This window comes from Chinchilla lanigera, unplaced genomic scaffold (assembly GCF_000276665.1).
Source record: "Chinchilla lanigera isolate Chin_1 unplaced genomic scaffold, ChiLan1.0 scaffold00074, whole genome shotgun sequence".
In the NCBI taxonomy this organism is placed as follows: Eukaryota; Metazoa; Chordata; class Mammalia; order Rodentia; family Chinchillidae; genus Chinchilla; species Chinchilla lanigera.
Window position 1 is genome coordinate 4,017,639 of NW_004955475.1, and position 17,442 is coordinate 4,035,080.

Here is a 17,442-nt window from a genome sequence, read left to right on the forward strand (position 1 = left end):
ATCTGCAATTGATAAAATATACACACACAGAAATGGCACATGAGCTGTGCCTAAAGGTGTCATTTTTACTTTTTATTGAACTCCATAAGTATCTTCATAAGGCTTTGTGTCATTACAACATCTTTTTTTTGTTGTTGTTAAACAGTTTTTTTTTTTTAAACAGACAACTCTTACACTTGTTTAAGAGGGTCAAATAGTCAAACAGTAGAAACAAAAGAATAAATTGCCAAATGCAGAGCAGTAGGGGTAATCAAAATCACTGTTGCCCATCTGTCAATCCCAGCCCACCCTACCCCAAAGCACTAAAAAAATCACTATCTGGGTTCACATTAGAATTGTCTGTACTCTCTTGCTGATATCCTTAATAGATCCATTAAAGATATAGACATGTAGAGAGAAAGAGAGGAGAGAGAAAGTTTTATTTTTGTGTTAGGACTTCTCCGTAGTGGACCCTATAGAACATACTAGCAATTTGAAGAAAAAAAATCAAGGCCTTCCTGAACTGAGGAAAGGGGAGTTCAGGGCCATGTACAAACAGAGAGTTATACCGTTCTTGAGGATAGCATTGCTGTGGGGAAAGAACATGTTTAGATACTGATCCCAGATAATTAATAGGCTCTCTGGCTCCCCTTTGGGCTATTGGCCACTGGCTTGCTTTTCTGCTATGTGGGGGCATTCCAATCAATGGAGAGCTAACTTCTTGTTTTCACAAACTAGTGGCATCTCATAAGGCCATTGGGTTATGTAGAGGAGAAAGGGGGAGTGATATTCCTGATCCTGGATCCCTGGGGATAAAGAACCCAGGAAGGGGAAGTAGATGAAAAGGTCTGGCTAAGAGATGCTTTAAACCCAAGGGCTTGTCCAAGTGTCCCCTCCTGGTGTGCCTCCAACACCTAGGGAAACATCACAAAGCCACACCTAATGCGGGGTAGTGGAAAGTAGGAAAAAGAACACAATAAAGAGAGGCCTGCATAGAAACTGAAACACGCTGTTTGCCAGCGGGGTATATTTTAGCCTGGATACTAGGGATAAGGTTCCTTGCCAAGGAGGCTTAAGTAGCTAGGTCACATGCTAAGCAGTGGTGGTCAGATCTGAGCCCTAATTCTCTGCTCAGATCAGGCTTGTCCTTTTCTTAACTCTATAATTCTGACTTCTTGTGGTGGAATGGAAGCTTCAAAAGCTTGTAATTTGATTCCCACAGGGAAAAGCTTACCAGGGTAGGCAAGGTCTGGTCTGGGTCAAGAAGCATAAAGCGAACCAGCTATGCTGAAGCCTTCATGCTATTATGACTGCTGCTTGGTAAAATGGGGTCTTTTCACACTGTAGTCTTCTTCCATGGGATCCAGGACAGAGTGATAAACTTGATTCCTGGCTACAGTGGCTTTCCATAGCAGGGCCAACGCTCACTCCCTTATATCCCACTCCTTGCTATTCAAGGTCGAACCAAGCAAAGGGCCATGTAGGGAGGATAAACAGGTATTCTTGTACCCACTGAGATCCTAATTCTTTGTGGGAGAAATTAGTGGAAATCCTTCCAAAAATAATCCTGAGGATAGTATCTCTGCCTTGGATCCTTTGTTCAGAGCTCAATATGCCCCTAGGCCCCAACATTCACTGGCCACAAATGTCTTGGGATAGGAGGATGTTACAAACAAGGCTATCGTCTAGTGCCAGAACTGCTTTAACTATGCAAATATCAACATTTCTCCTGTGCCAGGAGGGCCAGAGAAAAAAGGGAAACAGAGAAAAAAAGGAAGGAAGGAGCCAGGGAAGATTGTCCATGCAATCTGCTAACAATAGAGGATGATTCACACAATTGGGGTGGTAGGAACTGCAGGTACAGTATCTTGGATCAAGCCTGCCTTTTCCCACACCTATTTTACTGTCAGCCATGGACTCTGTCCAGGTCAGTAATTTGAAGGCAGCTGATGATCTTGGTCAGGTGCATTCTGTCTTGAACCTCTCCATAGACTCCTATCAATGCCGCCTTAAAAATCTGCAAATGGGAGCAGAGATGACCAGAACATTGAACTCCTTGCTATAGGGAGCCCTGCCTTATATCTACTTGGTACTTGGGAAGGGCCAGAGATAAATCCCTTCCTTAGGAGGCAGAGTCTCAGCCTCTGCTTTCAGTTAAGATCTTCTGCTGGGATAGGGAGGGCAGGCCTAAGAAGAGATTCGTAATAGAGGGAGTGTGAAGAGACTAATTGGCCCAAACTAACACCCATATGAAAAACTGCAGTGACCCAGAAATACTGCAACATGGGACTCCTAAGTGTTAGAAGGAATCCTCCATTGCATAAAAATACAACATCTTTTTTATCCATTCTTCCATTGATGGGCATCTGGGTTGTTTCTAACATTTAGCTATGACAAATTGTGCTGCTTTTTGCTTCATTTTGCTTTTGTCTACGTTGTTGTTATTGTTTTTTATTCTCTTTAAAATAGAAGGAATAGTCCAAGTGAAAAATATTTCCTGAACAAAACTTTTCTTTAGCATACTAATACTCTGACACTCCCTTGTTTCTGTTTGGTTTGATATCCTTCCTCAACACCTAAAATACAGTGAAAGCAATAGAAATACTAAGCAGTTATGTCACAGGGCATTAAGGAGCATGTCCTGACTAGCAGGACTATAGACAGAGGATGCTGGGTAAAGGCTGTTTTGGGGAAACTGCAGGGCTACAGGAACATTCACACATGATTGGCTGAAGGAGAGGAAATGGGGACCCTTCCTTTTCTCAGTGAAAAGTGAAAGAAAGGAATCCCAAACCTACCACGTCAAATTAAAGTCAAAAGTCATCGGCATCTCTATCATCATGAAGGAAGAAAACCAATACAAATGCATCTATGGTAATCATGAAAAAATCAATGAATCATTCACAGAGGAGCAAAGAGAGTATTTCAACAAGAAAAGGAACAAATAGAAATGTCAACTTCTGAAAGAAAAGGGGAAGGGAACAGGGCAGGAACTAAAAAGTTTTAAGAAGGGGTCACATGTTTGGAAGTCATTGGTACCTCTTCCTACCACCTATAGATTTCACAACCCAAAAACAACAGAAAACGTTTTTGGTCCTTCTGTGTGTGTGTATGTGTGTGTGTGTGTGTGTGTGTGTGTGTGTGTGTGGTATGCGCACACATGTACACGCATGCCAACACAAGCATGTGTGTGTGTGTACTCAAGGGTCTGTGTGTATACATATGTCTACATATGTCTATATATATGTATATACGTATATATACACACACATATATATTTTCAACAGTGTTTCTCCGAAAAAAGTCCATCTATAAATATAATTTTATTTAGTTTATTTTAAAATTATCTGCCTCCCTGTAGGTATTATTTTTTGAATGGGGTTAACCTGCTGAAGTTTTGCCAGAACGGTGACTGGCTGCGCTTGGGTTCGGTGAACTCAAAGACCTGCGACTGAGCGATGCCATCGGGGACCAGGTACTGGGCCTGGTTTAACGGGTCCTGTGGTGGCGGGTAGGAAGGAGGGACTGAGCGTGCAGAGTTGACACCTATAGAAAGGAGATCAAAGGGAAAGGGCATCAGTTAAATACCGAGAGAGTTCTCATATCATTCAGCGATCCTCTGAGTAGAAAATATAAGATAGACTACTTTAGGGTTTGAGCTGGTATAGACTGAACAGTCCTAATATGGATATCTGAAAGGCCCTGAAATCAAAATTTCCTTAGATTAAAAAAGTTTCATAATTCCAAATATTTTAGAATTCAGCATTTCTGATTAGGGATGCTCAATCAAGAAAGTCTATGCAAATATTCCCAAATCTAAGAAACTCTGGAATTTGAAACACCAAGCAATGTGGATAAGGGCTATTCAAACCTGTACTGCTAATTATTTCTCTAACAGATTTTGAAGTGGTATGTCTCTTACTGAAATATGGCATGGCTCCTCTCCATTTAATCAGTGTCCCTTAGAAATTTAGGATGCCACTATCAGCTGTTTTACAGATGAGCATACTGAGGTCTAGAGATAAAAGTCATACCTCAGATTCCATGGTACATTAATGACAAAGCAAGAGCTAGAACCCATATTTTTTGACTTCTCAGTTCAGAGATCCTTCAAAGAAAGCATAATTCTTTAAGCTGATTTTGATTCTGCAAAGAACTCAACAAGCTCCATTTAATTCCAAAAGACTTTGGTTTTTTTCCCTCTCCAATTACCCCTGGAAGTATCAAGAGTCTGGTGAAGAACGATTGACTTCAGGGCAAGTCTTCAGGTGGAAACAGTTTTTTAAAACACACAAAGTAAGGCACAAGTGATTTAACATTCTGCCCTGGGTTGAGAGTGACAAATCTGCACTTATAGGGAATTGGCATTGGTAGTTGAGGAAGAAAGCAAGAACATCACCAGAATCTACAATTCATGAAATTTGGACCTTTCAAAGGGAACAGCTTCAATGACATTAAGATTAGAAACCTTCTTGACTTCTGTGGCTGGATTTGAAACCATCACACCAAAGACCAAATTGAGAGAGGATTCCAGGAACCAGGATAGGGGTGAGAGCCAAAGTCAAAGTTCCATTTTGATCTATATTCAAAGCAGAACAGTATGAGACATAAGCCATGTGACTCAGACATGAAAAAAAGGCCTCTCTGATGCTTCCAGATACTGTCCTCATCTGCCAGCCAGTGTCTGAAATTCCAACATTAGAGCGTCTTTGCTTTTAAAGATTTGATCGCATTACTCTGGAGGCAGTATCACATGAAGCCATTATCGGCCATTGGCATCTCAGTGGGAAGGATCAGATTCTCTTCTAAGAGCCAGTTTTGAAAGAGCAAGTATCAGAAATATGAGGGTATGCCAACTGACAGTATGAAGATATTATGGGGGGAGGTCCATATTATCAATATTTTATTTTTTTCTTTAAGAACACCTCTATCTAACCCTAGATTCTGAGGACATTTTTTCTAAGCATTCTGTAGTTATACATTCAATACCATAGTCAATTTTTATTTAGCTTTTGTACAGAGTGTAGGTTCAGGCTGAAGATTTTTTTCTCCACGAAAGCCCAATTGCTTCAGCATCACTTGTTGAAAAGGCCTTTTTTACTACCAAATTGTGTTCATGTCTCTGTCAGAAATTAGACATATTTGTGTAGGTCTGTTCCATGATTCCTTGATATGTGTTTCCTTCTACCAAAATCACATTGCCTTGATTATGATAGCTACATAATATTGAAATTGAATAAATTTATCCCATTTTCTTTTTCTTTTTCAAAACTATTTTAAGAATAATGGAGGAGTCACTTAATTTTGAGCTGACCCTAAAGCCTTTAGAGGTGAAGCCTGTGCTCATGACACTGGGGAGCTCTGTGTTGACAAACTCAATTTGGTTGATGGCCCAGGAATTAGTACCTTAGTTCCAAGATAATTCTTAAATAATTCTTAAAAGCGGGGGCTGGGAATTTAGCTCAGCGGCAAAAGCGCCTGCCTGGCAAGCGCAAGGTCGTGAGTTCGGTTCCCGGTACCAGAGAAAAACCAAAAAGCAAGGCAGTGTGAAAGGCAAAGGTAAAGTGAAAAAGCCTTTCTTAAAGCTAGACTGGTTTCTTTCTATTTTCCCAGCCAGGTATCCTCTCCCCCTGGGCAGTAGCCTGAGTTGATAATGTCACATGGTGTTTCAGATAGGGTTGGAAGGGGACACCAGAGTAACTACCCAACCCACAATCTCTCAGTTGGAGAAATCTTAACAAAAGCCTGCCCATAATTTCTAGGGATGGGTGATTGGAAGGATTGTTTCCTTGGATGTTTGAAAGAACCTCTTCATCCTCTCCCCATTGTACATGCTGTGACTACTGAATTATTGTTTGACAACTGCTTCCATATAGGACCTTCTTGAGTCTCAGAAATATATAAATCACTACACCCCTGGACTTGGATGCTAAGATCAGAAACAGAAAAGTGAGGAGAGATTCATAGGACTTCTGGGAAATTTAAAACTAGATGAGTTTCTTTAAAGATTTTGGAATTGATTTTAAGAAAAAAAAAGCTCAGACACTAGCAGACAAGAAAGGACCTAAAAGGGACAGCCTAGAGACTAGACAGAGTGAGAAAAGAAAAGAAATTAATATAAAGGCTTGGTATGAGCTCACAGGACTATCTTCTGACTGGCTGCTTTGTTGATGTTCCTGTGTTTGAAGTATACTCAGTGAAAGGACCAGTCTGTAGAAGATACTCTTGAAGGAACCTGGGCTGAGATAAATGAACCTCATTCTCTCAAGGGAGTCAGTGTATTAGGGGCAGTAAAGGAAATCAAGGTGAGAGAAACTCAGGAGATGGAAGCCCCCAGGATATAGAGGCAAGCTGCTAGGGCAGTATCATGTGTAGCATGAAGAGACCCCAGCTGGCTAGGGCTCATTTCTGCTCACATTTCCATCTGGGGAAAGAGGTACACACTCATGGAGTTTTGTTAATACAAATCAGATCCCTACTGATATTGACCCTTCAGAGGTTACACCTGATCTGAAAGATACAAACTTCTATACTGTTAAGGGGTAACTTGTGACCCTGTCTCACACATAATCAAAAGATTACAGGTGGCTGACTTTATTCCCTAAGGAAAATCATATTACCATGATGAAAGAAGATCCAGTGAGGGCTCAAGAAGAGTGAAAAATAATAAGCAGTTAAAAGAATGGTATGTTTAGTCAGAATACCCCAACTAATTGTACTGCTTAATTGGAAATCAGATATTCACAAGCACTCAATCTCCTCAATTAAAGAGAGCTTCACTGGAAATAATTAAGGGTGTGTTATGCGACTGTTGGAATTTCAGGGAACTTGAATCTGCTCATTGTGTATAGTGACTCATTCAGAACCGAAGAGGTCACTGAGAATGCAGAGGGAAGGACCTGGGGAAAGTGAGGTATCACTCAGAGCTCCCACCTCTGGCAGCAGTGAAAACAATGGTCAGTAATAGAAATAGCTATCGGTAATTGATATGAGATAGTAAAGTGAGTTCTTTATTCCCTACAAGAGGCATCAGCAGGACCATGATTTGGACAGAAGAAAGTAGTAGTGGGCCTAGAGTCAAACTGATCTTTTTTTCAGAGTCACTTCACTATGAGTAGTCTCAATTTCTTTATCTGAAAAGTGGGGCTAATATTGCCCACCACCTTCTTATGATTATCATAAGGATGAAAGAACTTGTATAAAAGGAGACCAATACTAGATTGACATTGTAGTAAACACAAGGTAACACTTGCTTTTTGCTTAGCTGAGTATTTATTTCTGCTCTGGTACATGAAAAAGAGAAAATAATGATTTTAAATTAAATTGACTCACTATGTATTTTAAGTACTATGTTTTATGCTTTGAAGAAATGTTAAAACTGTCTGAATTTTCTGTTTGGGTTTAGTTTGAGGTTCTTCATTCTGATTGGGGTCTTCTGATTTGGCAAGTGGCCCCAGACCAGTGAAAGAGAGCTGAACACATATATCTCTATATACTTATACTTACAGAATAAATTATATACATTTACTGTTTTCTGTCTCTAAATTATTATAACATTTCCCTAATTTGAAATAAAAATGAAGAGAAAAATGTTTAATTTTTTGTACATAATGATCTATCTTTGGATATAGCTACCCAATACTATTCATTCCTGAGCACTAAGCCTCTATGACCATTTGCTTCCTGTTTACAGAGACGCCTGCGGAGCTGGGAACTATTCCAGCACTCCAAGTGAACACTAGCATGGAAAGGAGCCAGGACATATAAAAGCACATAGTTTATGTCCTCCTAGTTTCACACAGAATCCAAGTGGGGTTGAAGGCGTAAAAGCAAGATTTACCTTTTTGTTTAGGGACTTTTCTCACAGTCATTGCAGCCTGCCTCTTCTGATTTTCAGAAATTTCAAAGCCTAAGAAAAGAAAAATACAGGACTTTGTTAGGACAAACATGTATTTTTCCTTAATGTGTACATTTGCAGTTTTTGTGGAAGAAGGATTTGGTAAAATAGTAAAAGTTTTGAGATATAAGGAAGTCACTGTTCTTGACTCAGTAATTTCTTTCTAGGAATTTCACTGATGAAATTTATTGGAAACGTTGATAAAGTCTTAGCTACATTTCCTTTAGGTATATGCCCACTAGTGGGATTGTTGGACCATAACTATTTTTAGTTTTTTGAGGAACGTCCATAATATTTTCCAAATAGTAATACTAATTTACACTCTTACCAATAGTGTATAAGAATTCCCTTTCTCATATGGCTTTTATAGACAATGGGGTACTTCACTGTCATAAAGTAGGATAAACTTGAGGTATTTTAAGGTAAATGGATGCACCTTGAGAACACAATTTTAAGTGAAATAAATCAGATGTACGTGTTTAGAAGTTACTTTTTTTTGGTTTTTTTTTTTTTTTTTTTCTGGCACCAGGAATCAAACTCAGGACCTTGCGCTTGCCAGGCAGGCGCTGTGCCGCTGAGCTAAATCCCCAGCCCAGATGTACATGTTTAAATATTGCATTGTTTTTCTTGTGGGAGAAATCCAAAGGGTAAGTAAGGACCAAAATGGATGATCAGTATTGGAGAGTAGGAAGAAAATGTTCAAACCGGAAGGGGAACCAGGGAGGAGGGAGGGGAAAGACAAGGGAGGGAATAGAGATAAAAAAGAATAGAAGTAAAACAATAAAAACAAAGTTTTGTAAAGGGAAAGTTGAGGAAAGACTGAAGGGAAGAAAGGGGAATGAGAAAAAAAAAACAAGAATTAAGGTATATTACTAGTGTGATCATTATGTATGTCAAAAGTGTAACAATAAAATTAATTAAAAAATAAGTCCTTTTCTTTGCAATCTTCACAGCATTTGTTATTTTTCTTTAGGTAACAACCATTCAAAGAGGTAGCATTTCACTGTAATTCTGATTTGCATTTCCCTGATTATTAGAGATGTTGAACATTTTTCATATATTTACAGGTCATTTGAAGGTTTCCTTTTGAGAAACATCTATTTGGATGTTTAGTCCATTTATTAACTGGATGTTTAACTGAATTTGAATTGAACTTATATAGTCTGGTATAAATGTCTTGTCAGAGGGAGAGTTGGAAATATTGCCTCCTGTTCTGTAGAATGTCTTTTGGCTCTGTTGATTGTTTCTCTTGAAATGCAGAAGCTTTCTTTGGTTTATATATCAAAGAGACACCAATACTCTGTTTATTGCAGCATTATTCACAATAGCCAGCATATGGAATCAACCTAAATGTCTACCAATGAATGAATGGCTAAAGAAAATTTGATCTATACACAATGGAATACTACTCAGCTATTTAAGAAAGCATAGAATCATGTTATTTTTGACAAATTGGCTAAAGCTGGAGGAACTTTGGTTAAGCAAAATAATCCAGACACAGAAAGACAAGTATTATATGATTTCACTTATGTCTAAAAAGTTGACCTCATAGACACTGAGAGTAGAAAAATGGTTACCAGAAACTGGGCAGAGTAGAGAAGAGGGAGAATGTACAAAGGTTGTTCAGTGAGCGCAATGTTACAATTAGATAGGAGAAGTAAGTCTGCATGTTCCACAGTATTAGGGTGAAGAGTGCTGACAGGAATGCATTATATGGATCTAAATAGTTCACAAAAGAAGACTTTAAATGTATTCACCATAAATAATAAAAGATTAAAGTGGTAAATATACAAATTATAGATACTTGATAAATACCCAAATATACATGAATCAAACATCACATCACACATGAATATGTGCAAATATTATGTCAATGAAAATAAAATTAAAACCAAAACTTAGTTACTAAGATGCAGATCACAGAATACAGGAGCCAAAAGGTGAGAATATAGGTTAAGAAAGAGCATAGGTTAAATACAGAATGTTTAAATACAGTATCATTAGAATTCTCAAATCAAATGCTTGAAATAAGTTTTTTTTAACAATCCTTGAATCAAGAGGTGTAATAACAGATTATACAAAACTAAATTTAAAAATACTTTATAAGACACATTTAAGATTTAGAAATTTGTCCCTTGTCCTTCAATTTGAGCCTGTCCATAAACTTCCATTTTTGACTGTTGGACCTACAGACTTCAGCAGGACTTGTCTGGCCTCTGTAATCACATAGGCCAATTTCTTATTTTTTTTTAAAAAAAATCTCCCAATAGTTAAACATTTCCTACTGGTTATGCTTCTTGGCAAAAGCTTAACTAATGGAGAGTTACAGTTAAACCCTATGATCTTTACCTGGAGACTTACTCAGGATAAGTTTATATAAAAGAAAGTTGCAAATCAGCATACAGAATTTTGTAAATAAACATGTATATATGTTTATATGAACATGCAAGAACTATAGAGTTACCCCAAACTGTCAATATTCATTATTTCACAGAGAATAGGAGTGACAGAGAAGGGGAAGAATGCTAAATGTTCTTTTTACATTTTCTACATGGGTTTAAATGGTTATGATGGTCATGTACTAATTTTATCATGAAAATGTAAAAACTAAACAATAAAATTATGTTAAATCAATAACAGTCATAAAAATAACAAACATTAAATTGGTGAAAATGTAACTGATATAATATGTATTAAAAATGAGAATACAGAGTTATATCTTTGTACCGCAGAGAAACAAGTTGGTAGAGAAAAAGTAAAATTTAGTTTTTTAAAAAATTAAACAGAAAACAAAGACTAGAAAGAAATATATCAAAATGTTTACAAAGATTTACTACATTGTTTGATTTTTACTTTTTCCTTGTATCTTTCTGTTTGTATTCTCTCAAGAATCCTACAATGAAATTGATGTACTATCATATAATCAGATTGATTGATTTATTATGATTTACTATCATATAAAGTAAAAACCCACAAAATCTTCATTATTTTAAAAAGATGAGCATAGGCCAGTCAGGACATAATTTCTGGAAGTTTTTCTATTAGAAGATTTTTTTGTTACATTTTATTAGGACATTGGTGATGGAGCCAGAGAGAATGGCAGGGGACTTCTAATTGATTCAGTGTTTGCACCCAAAGACCTTTCTTTTAATATAACATCCAAGACTAGGTTGGTTGCTTCTGGTATCTATCAGTGGGAGAAACAGTTAGCAACATTTCTATACCATTCCACACCATGTCTTTCTTATTTTAAAGAGAATTAAAAATAATAATAAAAAAACATTAGAAAGGATACAGAATTTCACCTAACAAGATGGTAGGAATTCAACAATGGTTGTTATGTTGCATATTGTTGTCTTTAAATTAGTTGTTCAGATTGCCAGATATAAGTATGCAAAATTGGTTAAAAAATTAACAAGAAGAAGAAAAATTTAAGCACTAACTGTTCCTTTCAATAGACCAGTAGAAATCGGCAGTACAGTTATCCCAGCTACTCTGTGTATCTTAATGCAGTGCTTATATGGTAAAAGCAATTTGACTATAATGAGGCTCAAAGGGAGTTATCAATGTGCACTCTGGAAGAGAAGACTAGGATCAATGCATCTTTCTGTAAATCTTTCTGGACTATTTAAATCCCCAACATGTATATGTGGAAGAATGCTTTTGCACAAGGAATCTGTGAGCAGGCCTAGTTTTGTAGAGGCAGCTTATACCAACTTGTGCATACAAGCATTCTAAGGTATAATTTCATTCTTGTCAGGTTAAGGCAAAGACAGAAACTGCATATCTTCTCAGGGAATCACAAAAGTTGATTGGTGTTTTTTATGACAAAAACAAGACCATGAACAAAAGAGGTGATAATACTTTATAAACAACAAAGCTATAGCCAATGGCATGTAAATATGAGTTTAGAAGCAGCATGTAAAATACTTCTACTAGCTGTGTCGCTCAGTAAAAGGTAAACATTCTGTTAAAAGTCAAAATGTATGTTTTATTGTGAATGTAAATCACACACATGGTCATGGTTTTATACACTGCTATGTTTCTGTAATTTAAAATAGTTACACATAATTTATGCATATCATTTCAATCTACAGTCCAGGGACATTAAGATAATATCTACAGTATGCTAACTGGGTATATACACTACAAAGATGATTTGTTAATATATTAAATACTCAAAAGCCTTTGCCCCGGAGGCCAATACTACCAGAAGTTGAACCATTAGCCTACAATATGTGAGCCATGAATTCTTATTGGTAAAATGAGTGTTCTTAAATATGTGTACCAGCCAATAATATTTCATAGGCACATTAATCCTTGCAAGAATTTGGTATAAGAATCTAGTGAGACTCACAGCCTATCCCCTTCAGAGGGAACTATGAAACTTGAGATTAAAAATAGATCCTTTGTCTTGGTACTCATCAAGATTGTGAGGCCAGATTCTGACTAGAAATTTGGTTAAGGCCCAAGAATGTAGCACAGTGGGAGAGCACTTGCCAGCATTTACAAGACACCTGATTCAATAACACCAGTACTATTCAATGAAATTTAAAAAGTGAGGAAATAAGGAAAGTTGCTTACATCTCACCAAATCAGCCCAACTAACCCTTACACAGAAGATACAGTCATATATGTAACGATAGAAAACTGGAGCATCATAGACTACAGAACAGTATATATAACTGCTTTTTGTTCGTTGGCTGATAAATATTTGTGAGAATCAAATCTACAGTGGGCTCTTCTGCAATACTCTTTCATGGTAATAAGATTTTAGGGGAGTTCAAACTATAACTTCCAGCTACCCCTGCTTAATGGAAGCAACTGGTATTTATAAAAAAAAAAAAAAAAACAAAAAAAAAAACCCACAAACCTAATAATAAGGAATCAACAAAGTGACTCATGTCAGTTTGCAACAGAAAGCTTCCCTCTGACTCTAGAAAAATAAAATTAATTCAAACTTGTGTCCAGTTTTCATAGTTATATTTGTCTTTTTCCTCTCGGGTTGCTTACCGATTTTTTCATCTTCCTGTACCATTTTCCTCTCTTCTCTGAAAGCCCTGAGCCAACGTATTTTCTCCTCCAGCTTTTTGGCAAAGAACAGATGTACTTCTTCTGTCTCCTTGTTGTGAAGCTTGAAAGCATTCTTCATGCTTACATTAAAGTCATCATCTCTGCCATCTTCAATATCAATTACTTCGTATTTATCCATGTCAATGCGCCCTTTGTAGTATAGGATGTCTCTCCGGATCAGGTCCTAGGTTAGAAGGAAGAGAAGGCTTAGTTGGAGGTATGTGCAACATGGGTACCAGAAGAGCTAACATAAGGAGTGAAACAGGACCTGAACATTGCTATTGTTTTGGAGTACCAAAAGGGCTTGTTAAATTCTAAATTTAGGCAAATTGGATTAGTTGCCCTAAGAGATGTACCACACCCTAAAGACTCTAATCCCAGCATCAATTCTTGGGTGTGTTTACAAGACTTCTGATAGGAAACGGGAAACAGTATGCCACAAAAGTGCTGGTAGCAGGGGCTTTTCCTCTTCTATAACACTGACAAATCTACCAGAAGCATGAAACGAGCTGACTGGAAGTTTAGAATGTGGTAAGAATGCCAGTGAGATCACAATATCAGATGAGTGACTGAGTGTAGGAGTAGCTGAGAGTCCACAGACTACTAGCCAGGGAAAATTACCAGGGGTAGTTCTATAACTTAACACTTAGGATTTTTAGACTAAGCCTAGTGTGGCAAGAAGAAATGAGTTACTAGAAGAAATACTGTACTAAAGAAAGAAGAAATACTGTACTAAATACTGTAAGAAGAAATACTGTACTAAAGAAAGAAGAAATACTGTACTAAATAAACAAGATGTTTACATATCAGCATAGATGAATTTCACAAATATTATGTGAAAAAAGCAAACTTGTAGATGAATACAAAGAGTACTTTGCTTTTTGGTAATTGTTGTTTTGCTCTTACGTACATAGAAATGGATCGGTCTGAACTCCAGTCAAGGAAACACTCACTATTTGTCCATGGATAGTGCTCTTATTTCTCTATCTATGTACTTATTTGCATTTTTAATAATGCAAGAAAACTTGTAAACCTACTATTCAGTCTAAATGTTAAGACACCAGAGCTTCCTCCATCCTAAATCTCATGTCTATCATTCTCCTGGTTTCCTTTCTGTATAGTTTTATCTCATTTATAACTATTTTATTAAAAACATATAAAACAGTGGAATATAGTGTTTAAATATGCATATAATGCACAGAAATTATAAAGGATTATTTGACAGTGATGTGTGCTGTATTCAAGAGAATACCATACAGAAAATAATAAGTGGTGAGTAAGAAAGGAAAGGAAGAGAAGGAAAGGAGAGGGAATAATGCATTTGCAATGAATTAATTCTTAAATTAGATAGTAAGTGTATGAGTGTACATTATATTATTTTTATATTTTCGTGAATGTCAAATAGTTTTTCATATTTCATAAGATACAAAAGAAAATAAAGGTGTAGATGGAATGACATATGGGCTTATGAGATGTGGACTTTAATAAGTCTCCCAGAGTGGCCTTTTTAGTCTCTCCATCTCTCAGTGCTTGCCTCCATCCTCCATTAAGAGCACACCTACTGCTAGGACATGTGATATGGCTGAGGGTGGTCCCTGTGAGCTCTGCCCCAACAGATGCTATCTTATCAGATGGGCTGCTTTCTTGTCACTTCTCCCTTCTTGCTTGCATCTGGCCTTTCATTCAGCCTGACAGAGTCAGAAATACTTACTGACTTTTATTAACATACAAGGATTTTATGGTTTGTGTTTTGATATGGTTGTGTTTTGATGATTCCTCTGCAATCATGGGGCAGGCTTCTAGAGTCTATGATTGATCCATGATCCAATGCTGGGATTATGCATGCTAGTGTTACACTCAACCTGGGATGGGTAGTTTGCATACAATATAAGGGAGGGAAAGAAGCCTGTGACTGTTTCTCCCTTTTTCCTCCTGTTATTTTCGCTGTTTTCTGCTGCCATGAACTGTTGCCCTCTGCAATTTGCCACTCTGCCTTGGAGCCAGCTGAGTATGGACTGAAACCTCCACAAACCGTGAGCTAAGTAAACCTTTCCTTCCTTAAATTTGGCCATTGAGTATTTTGTCTCAGCAACTACAGAAAAGTAACCAAGACAAAAGCACAACCACAATATATGCAAATATTGAAATTTCACAAATATATTACAGTAGTAGATGAATTGCCATTAATTTTGCCCTCAAAATACTCTCTTCACTATGAATACAGTTATCTCATTGTTCATGCCACTTTCTTAAATATTTCTGCAAGTCCTTTTTTGTGAGTTTATACCAGGTGTGAGCAAAAATAAGGTGAATGCTGCTGCTGAGTGCATCCAATGGAAATACAGGCTTATAAAAACATTACAGTGTCTTCATCCACCTTATTCACTGGGTCTGGTATCGTAGGATTGCTGGCTTTTCTCCAAAGTCAAAATGACCAGGAAAGATAAAGGTATGAATTGATTCAAGACATCAAGGAAGACATGACAGAGCAGCTAGACCCATATGAAAAAGAAATTTCAGAGCTGCTTCAGAAAGAGGCAAGAATCATAGAATAAGTGTATTCAAAGCAAGGGGGAATATGTTGCAGGGGGATTTATGGCAATGTGTCTTTTACTATAATTTTCTTTCTAAATGTAAACATTTGATCATACCTTATATGTTAACATGTATACATATCTGTACATACATACTTGTCCTAGGAAAGAGATTTCAGATTTTCTTCAGTTTTGTACAAGTTGTTTCCTCATTGCTCACAAAGAGCTACCACAAATATTGGTGTTAAATACAGAAGTAGTGATCAAAATATATGGTGAATATATAAATTTTTAAACATTATTAGAGTAAAAGATACATTCCTTTTAAAATACTACTCCTACTTCTGAATACACTTAAACCATCATTCTTCCTACTCTCTGAAGCAGTTTTGAAAGTCTGCTTTCAGGAGTGTCTTCAATGCTATTGCCAAGTGTTGTTAAAAAGGAAAGAAAGGGTTATAAAAACATGGTTTACTCTTATTCACCTCATTCACTGGATCTCACACTGTGTGACTTCTGGCTCACTCCCAAAGTAAAAATGAACATGAAAAGTAAATGTTTTGAAATGATTCAGGGCACTGAGGCAGCTGTGACAGTGCAACTAAAGACACTCATGGAAGAGGACTCCCACAATTGCCTCAGAAAGCAGCAAGAACAATGGGAAACATATGTTCAAAGTGAGAGGGAGTATTTTCAGGTAGAAATGGCAATGTGACTTTTACTGTAACAATTTTTGTAAATCTAAACTTATTTTTTCCATTACACTTTGTAACACATATGTCCAAAATTTTAAAGAGAAAAAAAATAAAATTTCCTAACAAGGTTAATAGGACAATAACAATGCTTAGTACACTGCATATTGTTATCATCAAAGTAGTCAATCAGACTACAAAATATAGACATAAAAAATTGTCCAAGAGTATAATCCTGTGCCCTGGGCATCCTCCATTGCTCTGAGTTGACAGTGACTGCAGTAGGAGACTAAGTTTGCACCCAGAACCCCCTCCATTGTCAGAGAACAGTGGTTCCAGTAGGAAGGGTGAAGGCGGTGCCAGCAGGAAGAGTATATGAATGCACACTGTGCATTCTCTATTGCTCTGGGTGGACAGAGGAAGTCCATGCTCTGCACCACATCCATTTTCCTGGGTTCACAGTTGTAGCTGGAAGAGTGAGGAAGGTACTTGGAAGAACAGTGAAGGCAGTATCAGTGAGAGGAGTATAAGCCCACACCTGGTGCTTTCTCCACTGCTCTGAGATAAGGATGACAGTGAGAGAAGGGTAAATTCATGCTCCTTCCTTCCTCCACTGTCTCAGGACTGTGGTACTGGCAAGAGGAGACATCTAGAGGAAGAGACACCTCCTAGGAAATCCTCAATATCAGTGATTAAGACTATTTAATGTTAAAAAAGTAAAAGTATCAACACAAAACAAAATAAAGTAGAAAATAGAAAATGAGAAGATGAAGAAGCAAAATACAATTCCAAACATCCAGTCCACCCAGAACAAATCTAGAACACAAAGAGATAGAGCAAATTGGAAGCCAACAAATGGAACTTTCTGAAATGGTAGGAGCACAACTTAAAAAACAAATGGAACAAGCCATAGAAAAAATAACATTAAAGTTGCAAAAAGAAATCACTATTAAAATAAAAGACATTAAAGCAGACACAGATGAGCAAATACAAGAGCTCAGGAAAATGATAGATATCATGAATAAAAAATACAGACAAGAAATGGAATCAATGAAGCAGATCCAAACAGAAATCCAGAAGATTAGAAACTTCGTTCAAAATATACACAGCACATTGATTTAAGAAGGGATAGAATATCAGATCTAGAAGATAGAAAAACAACTAGTCACTAGGAAAGGAAAGATAACTTCAAAGCCACAAGAAATCAAGAAAAATCAATCCAACAGTTACAGGATGAAATAAGGCAGAACAACATAAGAATGAATGA

General features: G+C 37.1%; 1 protein-coding gene across 8 annotated transcripts in view; it reads right to left on the reverse strand.

Annotated features, from left to right (window-relative positions):
- Positions 1 to 3,283: 3,283 nt before the first annotated feature.
- Arhgef9 (Cdc42 guanine nucleotide exchange factor (GEF) 9) overlaps positions 3,284 to 17,442 on the reverse strand; it is a 193,543-nt gene continuing 179,384 nt past the window's right edge. For all 8 annotated transcript variants that reach the window (XM_013502875.1, XM_013502878.1, XM_005401553.2 and 5 more), the window contains 3 exons: positions 12,890 to 13,133; positions 7,820 to 7,888; positions 3,284 to 3,525 (listed from right to left, as the gene is read on the reverse strand). In XM_013502875.1, the coding sequence (XP_013358329.1) occupies positions 3,344 to 3,525; positions 7,820 to 7,888; positions 12,890 to 13,133 (495 nt within the window). In that variant the 3' untranslated portion in view covers positions 3,284 to 3,343. The remainder of the gene's footprint in view (positions 3,526 to 7,819; positions 7,889 to 12,889; positions 13,134 to 17,442) is intronic.